At 50.4% G+C, this 13,630-nt stretch overlaps 6 protein-coding genes across 7 annotated transcripts; 2 read left to right on the top strand and 4 right to left on the bottom strand.

Moving 5' to 3' along the window:
• Nucleotides 1–1,990: 1,990 nt before the first annotated feature.
• On the bottom strand, nucleotides 1,991–4,291 carry PV10_08342 (uncharacterized protein; the record flags this gene model as incomplete). Its single annotated transcript, XM_016373345.1, has 1 exon — nucleotides 1,991–4,291. One exon carries the CDS (start codon nucleotides 4,289–4,291, stop codon nucleotides 1,991–1,993), a length of 2,301 nt encoding a protein of 766 aa, XP_016220256.1.
• Nucleotides 4,292–5,123: 832 nt separating this feature from the next.
• Nucleotides 5,124–6,921, top strand: PV10_08341. Of its 2 annotated transcripts, XM_016373344.1 has the most exons (9): nucleotides 5,124–5,146; nucleotides 5,241–5,473; nucleotides 5,526–5,670; nucleotides 5,726–5,875; nucleotides 5,923–6,030; nucleotides 6,080–6,220; nucleotides 6,285–6,347; nucleotides 6,400–6,478; nucleotides 6,525–6,921. In XM_016373344.1, the coding sequence occupies exons 2-9, from the start codon at nucleotides 5,424–5,426 to the stop codon at nucleotides 6,545–6,547; spliced, it is 759 nt and encodes a 252-aa protein (XP_016220255.1). In that variant the 5' UTR covers nucleotides 5,124–5,146; nucleotides 5,241–5,423; the 3' UTR covers nucleotides 6,548–6,921. The 2 variants fall into 2 exon arrangements, with proteins under 2 accessions (XP_016220255.1, XP_016220254.1); XM_016373343.1 differs by having other exon boundaries at nucleotides 5,124–5,473.
• On the bottom strand, nucleotides 5,182–7,832 carry PV10_08340 (uncharacterized protein; the record flags this gene model as incomplete). Its single annotated transcript, XM_016373342.1, has 2 exons — nucleotides 5,182–7,745; nucleotides 7,797–7,832. The coding sequence occupies 2 exons, from the start codon at nucleotides 7,830–7,832 to the stop codon at nucleotides 6,537–6,539; spliced, it is 1,245 nt and encodes a 414-aa protein (XP_016220253.1). The 3' UTR covers nucleotides 5,182–6,536.
• Nucleotides 7,833–8,073: 241 nt separating this feature from the next.
• Nucleotides 8,074–9,936, top strand: PV10_08339 (uncharacterized protein). The gene is made up of 2 exons (XM_016373341.1): nucleotides 8,074–8,468; nucleotides 8,529–9,936. Exons 1-2 carry the CDS (start codon nucleotides 8,381–8,383, stop codon nucleotides 9,713–9,715), a joined length of 1,275 nt encoding a protein of 424 aa, XP_016220252.1. The 5' UTR covers nucleotides 8,074–8,380; the 3' UTR covers nucleotides 9,716–9,936.
• An 89-nt stretch (nucleotides 9,937–10,025) lies between these two features.
• Nucleotides 10,026–11,461, bottom strand: PV10_08338 (uncharacterized protein). The gene has a single exon (XM_016373340.1). The coding sequence runs from the start codon at nucleotides 11,249–11,251 to the stop codon at nucleotides 10,325–10,327; it is 927 nt and encodes a 308-aa protein (XP_016220251.1). The 5' UTR covers nucleotides 11,252–11,461; the 3' UTR covers nucleotides 10,026–10,324.
• Nucleotides 11,462–11,848: 387 nt separating this feature from the next.
• Nucleotides 11,849–13,550, bottom strand: PV10_08337 (uncharacterized protein). The gene has a single exon (XM_016373339.1). The coding sequence runs from the start codon at nucleotides 13,023–13,025 to the stop codon at nucleotides 12,240–12,242; it is 786 nt and encodes a 261-aa protein (XP_016220250.1). The 5' UTR covers nucleotides 13,026–13,550; the 3' UTR covers nucleotides 11,849–12,239.
• Between the last annotated feature and the right edge of the window lie 80 nt (nucleotides 13,551–13,630).

Genomic DNA, 13,630 nt, shown 5'->3' with positions numbered 1-13,630 from the left:
ACCTGCAGTTACAGACTTATGGTGGATTGACGATGGACCGGGGGATGATCAAGCGAGCAGCCGTCGCAAATAAATTTTCCTACTATCTAGTGCCTAGTACTTCCCTTGAACTTTAGCTAGCCCATAGATGTGACAGGCTAGAACTTACAGTACGATGCCTGGATGCCAGCTTTCTAGGGCTATTTCGAAGGGTGGTTAACACTCACCAGTGATATGTTGAAAACCCCCTTGCATGCAACTGAGCGGAATGAGGAAGATGATAGGCTTTGAACCTTTGGTTAGGCTGTAGTCATGTCTTGCAGGATAGAGGAACAACAAGCTAGCCAGATTGCGGCCGAGGGCCTCGGGGCCTCGGATCCGCCTGGAAGCTGCAGCCTGTAGGCGGTGGCTCTACTCCGTATGTTTATGAAGCCTGGGAGAGGCTCAAGGTCCTGGGGCCAGACCCTATGATGTTTATTATCCAGTCACGCCATATCAGTCAGTCAATGAGCTTGCCCAGTCATGAAATCCACCTGTCAGTGTCTGGCCGTGCAGGTCGTGCCAGGACAACTTGACAAGAAGACATGTTGACATTTCGACGGCTTGCGCTCTGATCCAATCTTGGGTCGACTTCGGACCAGAGGGATCCAAAGTCGTCTGCATCCACCTTGATAATCCTTGCACGGTCTTTGTGCGTCTTCTCCGTAACGAAGTACTCCGTAGATTGTGAGTGCTAGGCCAAAGGAACCTCGGGAATCCCCCCCAAGGAAAGTCCACCGCAGAGCCAACGGCCAGGAGCATTGTGGCGTACAACCAACCGAGAAACATTTTTATCATGATCCATTCAGTATCGTTGCTCGAGAATGCTCTACCACTGATCTCCGTCACCAAAACGGGTTCGCTTTCCATGGTACTTGGGGAACGCGAGGATCATCAATCAGAATAGTATCTATCCCTGAAGAACATATGGCCGTGATCCTCATCGTTCCCTAAAAGATGCATAACGCAATGTATACCACCCACCTTGGGTGCTCCCGCTCACCACTTGAGGCTTTTGGCGTGTCTTCGCAACCCTTCAGCGACCCTTATACGGTTTAAAAACACCGCGTTTTGGGCCCTAACCTTTGAGATTTATTGTAATTGTCCGGGACCGTTGTGTAACATCTGTAGATGCAGTCCATATTGTCACGCTTTGACAGGGATGCTCATCCTTGGGCATCTAGCCACAACCGTGCTCATGGACGCAGGGACATCGAGTTCATCAAGTGCCGACACGGGTGACTGTGCTGTAAGGACAAATAATCCGATTCCTGGATCATGCAATCAACCGCTATGATTTCTATCCACTTGTGAGCTGTCCATTCATCTAACCTGGTTATTGAGCGACTATGTTTGTGCATTCTTGACCCATGTTCGACATAAACAAACAAAGCCAGTCTTGGTGAACACTAGGCCCGAGGGCCCAAGCGCGTCAGGGAAGCTACGCAACCTGCAGGATCTACTCCATAGTCACTTATCAATTCTTCTACTTACAACAAATACGGAGTAGTACTACAACAGTATATGAGAGCTGCTAACCAAATGTTCACTGCTCCTACCGAGTCGAGACTGGCGAAGCGACTATTACTCGTACTACTGTATGCCTTCACTCAAATTTGCTTTTACAGTAACAACAACCTGCAATCTGCAGCCTGCACCCCACAGTCAATAAACACATTTACCTCCGTACTTATGCAGGCACAATGCGCCAGCCCAAAGTGCTAACCGCCATAGTCAACGCCACCCGCAAACTCTCCTACACCGCCCGGCCCTCCCACAGCTTGACAAGTGCTTAACTCGCTGTACCTTGAGACCATTGACACCAAAATCCGTACGACAAATATACAGTGATGCTCCTCCCGAACACCCAGGATATCTTGATGCCCTTGATTGCCCATGCTTTCCATGTCTCCCCTGACTTTGGCGTCTTCTATTCTCATTCCTCGACCGTCTGGTACCATCAGTGCCAAACCTACTTGCTCAGCTCCACCAGTTCACTCACCGCCCGACCTTTTGAGAGTTTGCGGCTTCGAGGTCGGGTGGGAACATCCTGGACCGTAGACCTGGACTGACTCCGTCGTATACGTGTCACATTTCGAAGAGGAGACGGAGTGGCAGGTTGAAAAGGTACAGGTGTTGAAGACCTCGAGGCCGGTTCCGTTTTCGTTTTCAATAGTCCTCCAAACACAAGACTCCGACTCTTCCTGATTCCTTGCCCATCTTGAGAGGCCATGCTTTGATTTGCATCACGTTCTTTCAATGGGGTAGCTCTCCCTTTGAAGGAGCCGCTAGATGCAGCGCTCTGGTCAATTCTCCCATGCATCTGTTTGGCTTCCTTGGCTTTATTGAAAAGGCCAAACCCGCTCCCGCTCTTCTTTAACTCTCCCCGCGAGGGTGGCTTGCTTCTGGCGTGAACTTGTCTGGTTGGAGTGTCACCACCTGTCACTTCACGTCTTTTCTTCGTCAGCGAAGCGGGTTTCTTGTGCGAGCGTGGTGTGTCTCGAGAATATTGGCTCAAGTCGCCAAGGGATGGCGAATAGATTGGTGCATCCTCCAGAGTGATTGAGTCAGCACCGTCTTCGCTCAATTGACTTGGGGTGTCGGCTCTCTGCGGCAGCGGGCTGGCAGCGGGTTGGCCTGACTCTGGGGGGTGCATTCTCAACGGATTGACCCCCCGGGGATAATGCTGGATTGGATCTGAAGAGATGTATGCATTGTGATCGACAGAAAATATCTGAGGTCGGGGCACATTTTGACGCGCAGCAAGAACTTCGACGGTTGTCAAAGCTGTGGCAGAGCCATCTTTCATCTTTGCCTTTGGAGCGTTCTTGCGCTCTGGTAAGATGGTGGATTCAATGGTGGCCGACATATCAGGTTGGGATTCGACAATTGCACCGTGTTTCTCGTCTTGACCTACCCCCTTTTTCAGGCTAAAGTAAGATGACTTGGATTTTAGGAAAGACATGTTCGACACGCTGCGTGGCAGGGACGCTTGAAAGTCGAGTTTGTCGACAGCACTGGCAAAGGATCGAGTCAGAGACCCAAAGGCAGAGTCATTCTCATAGTGATCGAGGTTTGAATCCTGAGTGAGCTCAGCCAGAAGCGGTGGGTCTTTTGTTGTGGGCGGATAATCGTTGCCTGAAGGCTTGCGGCGAGCGCAACCGCGACTGGTGAGCTTTTTCATTTTTGCCCTATAAAGATCGAAATTATGCTCAAGCGGATGTGTTGGAGACGTAACAGAAAGTCCATCTGTGGGTATGAGTTTTCCATATCCATTGTCTTGTGAGGTACTAGGGACTTTCTCCCCAGAATCGACCAATGGAGAACCTCTCAATTTGACACGGAATGCATCGCCTAATCGGAGAATACGTCTTCTTCTGGAAGTCGTTCTTGGACCACTGGGAGTGGCACTAGAGTTTGTCGCCGAGGCTGATATGCTGTCGGTGAGTCGATCAGGGATGGCTTGTGCAGTCTTTCCTGTCTGGGGATTCCAAGGGGTCTGCGTAAAGGAAGCTTCGGACAATTCGCTATGAGGAACGTTTTCCCTCTGTGCAACTGCTTGATTTGTAGTGCTTGTAAGTATTGGTGCAGAGATGACACTCCTCGCAACGGTTGACGAGCTGGCGGTCTTGGTCAGGTGGACGGAGAGACTTCGGGGATACTGGGCTCTCGAAGAGGACCCTGAGAGAGAGAACCAAGACAAGGGACGGAGTCGATGGGTTCTGGGACGACGGCTTCGGTCACCGTCAACCTCGCCTTCGGCGTCCGGGTCATTGTCACGAGGTCTTGGAGTGCCAGTAGCGATAATTGTTTTGGGCTTTGGGACAGGAATTGGTGTCTGCACAGGCTCAATTTGGGTCAAAGACTCGTTAGAGGAATAGAGGTTGCGGTTGGGCGTTGGGGATGGGGGTGGTTGACTGTTGGGATCACACTGGAAGGACAAGACCGAGGTAGGGCGCGGGACGAGGCTGGCCTCAGAGGGCACTCGAGCTGCTGTAGGAATTTCTGTTAGTTCCTGGCCGTTTTGATGCAATTGAGACATGCCTTGTCGTGTTCCCGCTCGACTGAGAGAGCGGATTGTATCGAGGCTGAAGAAGGAGAATGAGCCTCTGCTGGTATTGCGTTTGTGAGCCATGTCCAAGGGCATCGAGTTAGACACTTTAGGGTCACGAGAGTGATGGGTTTGCAACAGCGACACCGCCTGAGATGGGGACCCGTCGTTGAGGTTTTGCTGATGGCTGTAAAAGACTTGGACAAGCTTGTGGCGAGCCATGACTTGCAGTGGCAGCGAGTTCTTTCTTGGTAGGAGACCGCATCTTCACAGGAGAAGGAGCAGAGGTAGACACTGGGAAGCCACGACTCATGTTCACGCGGACACGACACGGACTTGGACTCGAAAGAGGAAGGCGACGGGGTTTGGGAAGTGAGGAAGTTGCGTGTTGTATTGCGTATATTCACTCGTGGAAGGCGCTGCTGAGGCGACACCAAATGGCAGTGACACCCGAATAGACGAACACACACGACCACACGTCTCAGGATTCAACTCTTTTGTCTGGATAATCTGAGCCAGTGTGTTTTGCGTGACATGAACCAGGAACGCCATCGCCGTCGCCATTGCTATCCGGACAGGTGACGTTGGTTGAGAAGCCAACTTGAATCTGTAACACTGTCTCGGAGCATGAGTGGATGGTGACGAATGAACCAGTCATACTCGAAACAATTCGCAACTCAGTACCTACCTCATGCGTGCTCATGTTAGATGCTGTGATAGCCAGTAATTAGCTTATTAAGCATGGCTACAGACGCGGAATTGACAGAAAGTCGGTACAAAAGCACTGTTAATTATTGGAACATGTAGAGTCAGAATTATTCCGCGTCGCAGGTGCGGATGGGATAACAAACGACGCCTCGGCCGCATGGTGTGGGTATGTCGGTCTTTCACGGCACTGAGGGGAGAAATAGGTATGCATCCCCAAGGGAGGGAGGGGACGGCATAAGAGTACATGTCCACATTTTACAATAGGTATGTACCTTGTTGCCGCGGTTCTCTCCATCGAGGTCGGTACAAGAGCTCTGGGGAACCCCGCATCCAGCTTTGATGTCCCGTTCAAACAGCCGTGTATCCTAAGTAAGTAGATCGGATCGGTTCACTAATCTTCTAATCTTCTATGAGTGATTGATTCTCGTGAGACCATTTTCCAATCTGACCAACATCAAAATAGATACCTTATTAGCCTCTCCAAGTAAACATCGTACAGTGGAAAGAACCAATCTCTCTTATCCCATCCGGAGTCCAACACAGTCCTGTCAACCCAGTTCCGTCTTATAGTCGACTTCCAAATTTTTGTCATCCCCTTCAATTCCCCTCTAGTAAGCTAATCAACTGGCGATATTTGGCTTCAGCCATGCCTTATTCTCTGAAAGGTCGTAATGTTCTAGTGACCGGCGGCGGAAGGTAAATTTCACCCTTCAAATTTGCCATCACAAGATCTTGACCTTCTGAGTAGGGGCTTGGGCGCAGTCATCGTCGACAAGTTCGCAGCCGAAGGAGCCAATGTGGCTGTCAATTATGTCGCGAGCAAAGACAAAGCCGTCGAGGTCGCCGAGAAAGTCGCAAAAGACTATGGCGTCAAGGCTATTGTCCTTCAAGCTGTTGGGTCTCCCTTGAGTCCATCCAGATATGGCCTCCGACTAATCCAGCTCCTAGGATATTGGTGTCATTGCAGATTGCCAACAGGTCGTCAAGGAAACCATCGAACAGCTGGGGGGGATCGATATCATCGTCAACAATGCTGGCTGGACTCGCTTTTCCAATTTTGGCGACCTCAATGACTTGTCGCACGATGAATGGCAAAAGGTGGGTACTTGTCTAGTAAGGCGATGCCACTCTATTGACACTGCCAGTGTTGGTCAACCAATGTTATGTCACAACTCGTCTTGATGCAGTCTGCTCTCCCAACATTCAATGCCAATCCTGACGGTGGGGTGTTTCTTATCTCCTCGTCTATTGCAGTATGTCCCCCTCTGAGATCATGGACTTCTGAGCTGAAATCACCTCCAGGGAATCAGTCTCGGCGGAAGTAGCATGGGCTACAGCGTCACCAAAGCTGCTGGACTCCACCTCATGAAATGTCTTGCTGCTACACAGGGCCCTAAAGTCCGCGTCAATGCTGTGCTGCCTGGCTTGCTCTTGACCGAATGGGTAAGCCTGCGATGCCGTCAACCCCGATCCTCCGGTGGATTAAATGTGACTAATTGTCGATAAGGGCTTGAAATACTCTGAAGAGAGGATTGAGGCCATTAAAAACATGGCAGCGTTGAAACACGAGGTATACTGATCCTGCCGCCAGTGGTGAGGCCGTTTACTGATCGCCACATCAGACATTTCTCGACGATTGTGCAGATGCTTTTATTTCTCTAGCCAAGAACTCATCTCAGACCGGAGTGTCGACTGTTGTCGGTAAGGAATACGATGATAGAAACAAAGGTACCTGCTGACCAAGAAGATGCTGGTGTGGCTATCCGATAGATGTCGCTTCCACGTTCGCGTCCACCTGAGTGCTTGCCGGATCCGCAAATGTGTACAAGATGTGAGCATCGACTTTGGCGGCCATGACAAAGAAATTCGATCCAGCTGCTGCACGGGCCGCTGGAGCTTTTGACTTGCCCGCGACAGTCAGGTTAGGGATGCATAATGTACGGATGCGGGTCGGTTTCTCTGACATGACATTGACGAAAAGGGGGTTCTGGCAATTCAAGACATTGTGGTTTCGGTGGACAATTGAGTAGGGAAGCCCGATAGGGATGGACGATACCAACTTCCGTATATCTAGGGGAATCTCATGCTCCGTGGCATCTCTTAAATCGAACAATTTCAGCGTATGCTGTTGGCCATCAATCGACTGTGCTTGAATCCAAAGTTGCCGGGTAGCTCCCACCCCCCGGGTCAAGCGTAATAAATACTCTCCCGTCATGGTTTGGAAATCGACCTGACATGTTTCAGTGGTGATCTTGGGTGCCAACTTTGCTTCGTCTTTGCGCAGCGGTGACTTGACTGGAGAATATGGCGGAACGTAGAGTTGATTTTTGATGGCGTCGACCAGCATGGATGCTCCTAGTGGAGCTAGGATGGGGATGAGGTCGTCAGGAGTGACGGTGTCGAGGCGGGGCACTTTGATTCCTGGTTGAGGGGTCTGGTCAAGCACTACACCGGCGTCGAATTTGGTTGGGTGCAGAGTTTGCACCGACACTCCCATGGTGGTCAAGCCGTGTATAATCGTCCACTGGAGAGGAGCTGCACCTCGAAGATCGGGCAACATTGAAGGGTGGACGTTCAATCCACCGTACTCAGCACCATTGATAATCCTCCTGGGGATTAGCAAACCAAAGGACACGGCGACGATCAGATTTATATCAGGATTGAATGTTGAGTCGTACACAGGGGGTTGCCAGCCAGTGAAGGTGGCTATCTGGTGTATGGGAAGTCCAAGTGAGAGTGCCTCTTGCTTGATAGGAGAGACATAGACATTTTTGTTGTCCCGTCCATAGCTTCGGTCTGGCTTGGTGACAACATCTATTGAGATGATATTGGCGGTTTCTGATTTCTGTGCTTCGTACAATGCCCTCAGTGAATGTATACTGAACGTGTCTGAGCCACAGAACAGTATTCTTAGTGGGGAGCTTTGCTTGGTGGCTCGAAAATCAGAGATCTGGCGAATATATTGATGCTGAGGGGGTAACTTTAAGAACCCATGACAAAGGCGACTTTGTCTCTGTACCTGGGACAGCAGCCGACAGACAAATCTACGGCTCATCGAAGCGGGCCGACAGAAGTCTTAAATACCGATGTCCAGGTCTCACAATCCTGTTGATGGATTGGAAGTTGACGACAAAAAAGATGCCCGAATGATATACTTCCTAGTTTAGCTTAGCTTGATAGGGGTTCTAAACCGAATCGGGAGAAATACAAAACATGCCTAATAAATACGCCAAAAATGTCTATTGAACACTGAAAAGCCTCGGCCTGCGGGAATGAATTGGGCTTTTGGCTGTGGCTCTGGCTCGTCCTCCCACCACCACCATCCAAGTTGCTCGACGCCGTGACGATCGCGGGTCTGAAATAGATTTCTCCAAGATAATTCAGCGATTGGAGCGTCTTAATTCCCTCCTTCATATACCCCACCACTGGTCTACTTGATCACTGTCCTGGATTACAACTGAACCTGCCTTGGGCAATCAAATACCCCGCCTACACATTCAACACTCCCTTTACTCAGGCAGGCAGCCTTTGGCTAGAGAACTACGACATCTACGTACCCTTTCTTTGCTATTTATTGTCCAAACTCCTGTCGCCAGCCTCACAATGGCAGAGGCGACTGAACCAAAAACAACGAAACCACCTGACGCTACCGTGGAAGACGACTCAGATCCAGACTTTGATGACCTCGATGGTATGTGGCAGAGCCTCGGAGATGCCATTTAGCCACGAAACTGACATTCTCATGCTATAGATGTACTCGACCAGTTCTCCGCAGCAACCGCATCCAACACCCAAGCACGCCACGATGAAGCACACTCGCAAGTGCAACAGTCCCCTTCCTCATCCGCCAAGGCCTCACAGGCACCACCAAGCACGGCACTACCTTCCAACATCAATATCCCTTCTGGGCCGTCAAAAGGAGAAGACGAAGAAGAGTTCATGTCCCGTCTAACCGCTGAGATGTCGAGTGTCATGTCCCAGTTCAGCCAAGACCCTGCTGCATCAGCGGCGACACCTGAAGATATTGCCAAGTTGGGCCAGGAGCTGGAGGAATTTACTCGAAGGATGGAGGCCCAAGGGATCAAACCGGAAGACATGCTGCGAGCTATTATGGGTGAGGATGTAGGTGACAAGATGGTCGACGCAGTCGAAAGTGAGAAGGAGCGGACAAAGACACCACCGACCTCAGCAGCAGCAGCCGCCGCGGCCGCCCCACCGTCGCAACCCTCTTCCTCGCAACCCCTACCTCCCTCAGAAGCCGAACCATCTCAATCGGCACCAACAGCCGAGTCAATTGAATCAGCCTCGAAAACAAAAACAAAGTCAAAGTCGAAGTCGAAATCCAAGGCCAAGGCCTCCCCCAAAGCAGACACTTCGTTCGAATCAACCATCCTCCAAACCCTGTCGCGGATGGAAAATTCGTCCGCCGCAGCTACAAGCGCAACACAGAAATCGAGCCAGAAATCAGAAGAAGACCTTCTCGCCGAGATGTTACGCGCACTGGAAGCCTCTGGCGCAGGAGGCGACCCATCTTCTGGTGATGGCGACAATGACGTATCCAAGATGTTCTTGCAAATGATGGAACAACTAACCCACAAATCTCTACTATATGAACCGATGAAGGAACTCAGCGAGAAATACCCATCATGGCTGACGAACAACCAACCACCCAAATTGTCCGCGTCAGAGCACGAACGCTTCTCCAAACAACGGATCATTGTGGACGAGATCGTCGCTCGATTCGAAAAGGCCTCGTATAGTGACGACAATGGCGCCGATCGAGAATTCATCTGGGAGAAAATGCAGAAGATGCAGGATTTGGGCGCACCGCCTGAAGATTTGGTGGCAAATCCATTCCCTGGAATGGGTATGCCGCCGGGACTAGGTGGGTTGGGTGAAGATGGTCAAGGGCCAGAGGAGGGGTGCCCGACTCAATGATTTCAAAAGTACTAGTATGAGCATGTACTGGGAGATATGAAGTACATTGGGCATTGGGCATTGGTGATTGGGACACCTGTGCTTGTGCGTGTGAGCCTGTCACGTTCTAAAAGGAAGGACTGCGAAGTGAGTGGTAATCAGTCAAAATAGACAGAGATATATATATGCATGTAGCATGCAGTTGATATCCTAAGATATATCTATCCATTTGGTTCAAAAGGCGCCATCTACTGCTCAACCGTCCCTCGCATTATCTCGTCAACCAGAGAAGACACGGGACACATGGAAAAAAAAAGAGAGAGAAAGTGTTGCTGATTCTGAGATTTATTTATTATAGGTCTAAAAAATCGATCGACCTAATGTCTATTTGCCTGTTTTCCTGTCTGCCTGTAGGCCTCCCCGGCACGACCTTCTATACCTAGCCCGAGGAAATTCTTCCAGTGTCCCAGATCTAATCAGCTAGTCAACCCTATGCAACTGTAATCTTCCATTGCCTCTATACGTGGGCCTGAAACAAACAGAAAAACACGGATTATAAGTAGGTATACTTCCCACAGGGTCGTGTTAGACAGAGGTGTCAGAAGCGTCGTAATACCAACATTATGATCATCATGACAAGTCCATGCTAGACTCAAGATCCTGTGCTTGTGTCTGTTGATGTGCCTGAGTCTGAGCGTGAGCCTGAGCTTGGGCGAGCAGGTCCGGCTGCAGGTGGTTTTGTCCTGTGAGCGATGGAGGCTGTTGTTCTTGAGACGTCGACCATCCACCCGAATCACTGGTCTGATGTTGATGTTGATGTTGTTGCGACAAAGCCTCGACGAAGAACCTATCAAACTCATCCGGGTCCAGATCAAAACTGTCATTATCCTCATCATCGTCCTGAAATTCCCGCTGGTTCTGACGGTCATCGAGATACCCTGGCCAGTCAACATGGTTTTCGATGTCAAATTCCTCGGTGGGAGACAATTCAGCATCCATGTCGGTTTCAGCCTCCATATCCATGGTGGCTGGTTGTTGCTCTTCCTGATAAGACTGGTCGTCCATTTCCTCCTCCTCTTGCTCCGTCAAAGCACCTTGCTCAAGAATAGCCACCTTCCTCATCTGTTCCTCCCAGCCTCTGCGCTCTCGCACAAAATCCATTCTTAACACTTGATCATTTGTCCCGTCTGTGCGGGTATCGTCTCTCCGTCGCTTGATCCGGTCGAGGAATTCGGTTCTTTTCTGCTCGCGACCTTGTATCGCATGTCGCGCGAGTGTATTTGCGGGAGTTGAGTTGACTGCCCGAGTGGAGAAATGCATGAATCTATTGTTGGTGGAGGAGGAGGAAGATGATGTGGAGGAGGATCGAGGCGTGGTGGCGGAGAGGGGGTTTGGTGAGAGTTTCTTATGGTTTGATGGTGGAGGAGTCATGAGGTTGGCATATTTGGATGTTCTTAATGGTGAAGGGGTTGTTGGATGTGATATCTGCCGAGTGTTGGACGTGTTGAATGGATAGAAGTTCTCAGTCGAGTGGATTGGGGAAGAGAAGGTGAACATGGTGTGAGAGAGAAGATGGTGGGATTCTTTGTACACTCGTTGCTGTCACCTCGTCGTCGTCGTCGCTGTAATGATCAAAGAATGGTGAGTGTATATGGTGAGTCCAGAGGCAGAGTACAGGTAGGTAGGTTGAGTGATCAATGCCCGCCTGATAGTTGGAATGGTCTGTCCTCGTAGTGATTAAATGAGTGACGCGAGTCGCGCTCAGAGAAGAGGCGCGGAGAGAGAGTGGGCGTGATACACTAGTGCTTTTTAGGTTAGATTTTGGAAGGATAAAGCCGTCGTCTGACATATTGTGCAGAGTTTGAGTACCGCGAAGACCGGGGAAAAGAATCTGCCTGGTTGGGTCTGACTACAGAATATGGACCAGTAAAAAGAGTCTCTTTGTGCAGACTCAGCCACACTGAAGCACATGTCATCAGGCTTGGAAGCAGGTCTGACGGTGGATCCAATAACAGAGAATGAGAAAGCATATTGGAATTTTCCGAGAGGGATTTTCGTTGGGGCATGCGTATGCATACGAGTCGTACAGTACACTCACACTGTTGAATCTCACGTGGCTTTCAAGAATGCTTCTGGAGCCGGATGAAAGACTACTGTTCACATAGAATGGCTTTTTATTGTTACATACTTTAGCCACGAGTCCGCCCTCCACACCATATCGACCGTGGGTTGTATGTACACTTCAGTGAGAAGCAAGATGGCCGCGTGATAATTCCAGCGGATCCCGGATCCCGTAATACTTGGTGCCATAGACCCTCAATTATGCCCATGAATATCTTGACAAAAACAACGGCGGTATCGCGCACCGCACAATCCGCCCCGAGATTGGTATGACGCCTGGAAAATGTGAAATGAATCCACTCCGTAGCTTGGAGAGATTCCTGTTCGCTAAATGTGGACAGAGGGTTCATTATGATCGTGATGCTACTTCTGCTGATGGTGCTGGTAACAGTCTGAGAAACCACACGGAGCTGAAGTAGTTCAGCTAAAAATTGGACGCGGTGTTGACAGGACCCGGTTGATGATACTGCTCCAAATTGGATCGGAAAGGAGTGCTGTCAGAGCCGGTGGTGGCACTGAGTTTATCCTGGTTGAGGTTGGGGTCATACAAGTCATCGTCGTGTAGAGTCTTCTTCTTGCCCCAAATGCGCCATGCAGTGTATCCTAGACCAGCCAGCAACAAGGCACCACCCACACCTCCAACGACGCCTCCAATGGTCTTTTTCGCTGTGTCACTAAGACCGCCCGAACCGCCATTGTTGCCATCGCCGCCTGACAAACCAGCAGTAGTTGTCACTGGTATGGCAGTGCTGCCTGTACTAGTGATTTGTCGAGTAGAACCATCGGTGACAGTGGTGATGGTGGTTATGACATCCTGGAACGAGGTAGTGGTGATCACGGTCTGGCTGGAGGTCGACTCTGGGGTGGGGGTGCTGATGGTAGATGTCTCAGTGGTGGTGATGGTCTCGCTGCCTGTGGGATCTGTCGAAGTGGAAGTGGAAGTTTCAGTGATGACTGTGGTAGAAGCGGTGGATAGAGTGATGGTTGAGGTGGTTGACTCAGTCACAACGGAGCTGGTGGTAGAAGGTGTACTAGTAGGAGTGGAGGTAGGATCGCTGGAGGTAATAGTGTCACTCTCGCTGCTGACGCCCGTGGACGCACTCGCAGTCTGACGTCTGAAGAGGGCAATAGCATCGTCTAAGGGATCAGCGGAAGCCACGGATGCAGAAGCCAGCAGTAAGGCGGCGATGTAAAACGATGGTTTGTGCATGTTGATGTGTTAATGTGTTGAGGTCCAACTTGAGATCGAACTCTGGTGGAGGAGCGAGGAAGATAATGGTCAAGGGACCAAGGATGGAGAGGGAGCGGCAAAGGAAGAACCGGTTGTGGTGACGAGTGGTGTGAAACTCTCTGACTAACGAGTGTTGTCTGGCCGAAGAAGAGCGCGAGCGAGCAAGCGAGCGTGCTGAGTGTCCAACTGCGGGTGGGGCGAGGCAATAGGGACACGCTGAATAAAGGTGTTTTGAAAAGAAGAGGTTATTTTGTTGTTAGTGATTCAGAAAAGGGATTGATGAGACAAAGAGGAGATGGAATTAGAAGAAAGAAGGAATAGGATGGAATAGTAGTGAACAGTAAGTAGGTAGTAGGGGAGAGTGAGGAAGTGTGGGAGTGTAGCAGGCAGTGCAAGTGGATCGACGGACACGCAAGATTGTTGACTTTCTTGTGCAGGTTGCAGTTTAGTTTGCCGGCTCAAGGCACATGGTTTGGAAGAAAAAGAAGCCAGTGAGGGAAAAAGGGAACAAAAAAAAGAGGTCCGAGCTTGGTTTCTGGCAGCGGGCATTGTTACTCTTACCCAGCGTGACCCTGGCCTTGGGG

This window comes from Exophiala mesophila (genome assembly GCF_000836275.1).
Source record: "Exophiala mesophila strain CBS 40295 unplaced genomic scaffold supercont1.6, whole genome shotgun sequence".
NCBI classification, from domain to species: Eukaryota; Fungi; Ascomycota; class Eurotiomycetes; order Chaetothyriales; family Herpotrichiellaceae; genus Exophiala; species Exophiala mesophila.
This window is presented reverse-complemented; position numbering and strand designations above follow the sequence as displayed.

What these genes read in the sequence shown, in the direction of transcription:
- PV10_08341 (XM_016373344.1), top strand. Translation starts at nt 5,424, where the DNA reads ATGCCTTATTCTCTGAAAGGTCGTAATGTTCTAGTGACCGGCGGCGGA. An exon ending in CTAGTGACCGGCGGCGGAAG is followed by an intron (nt 5,474 to 5,525) that starts GTAAATTTCACC and finishes CCTTCTGAGTAG; the next exon opens with GGGCTTGGGCGCAGTCATCG. An exon ending in CGCACGATGAATGGCAAAAG is followed by an intron (nt 5,876 to 5,922) that starts GTGGGTACTTGT and finishes TGACACTGCCAG; the next exon opens with TGTTGGTCAACCAATGTTAT.
- PV10_08339 (XM_016373341.1), top strand. Translation starts at nt 8,381, where the DNA reads ATGGCAGAGGCGACTGAACCAAAAACAACGAAACCACCTGACGCTACC. An exon ending in AGACTTTGATGACCTCGATG is followed by an intron (nt 8,469 to 8,528) that starts GTATGTGGCAGA and finishes CTCATGCTATAG; the next exon opens with ATGTACTCGACCAGTTCTCC.
- PV10_08338 (XM_016373340.1), bottom strand. Translation starts at nt 11,251, where the DNA reads ATGTTCACCTTCTCTTCCCCAATCCACTCGACTGAGAACTTCTATCCA.
- PV10_08337 (XM_016373339.1), bottom strand. Translation starts at nt 13,025, where the DNA reads ATGCACAAACCATCGTTTTACATCGCCGCCTTACTGCTGGCTTCTGCA.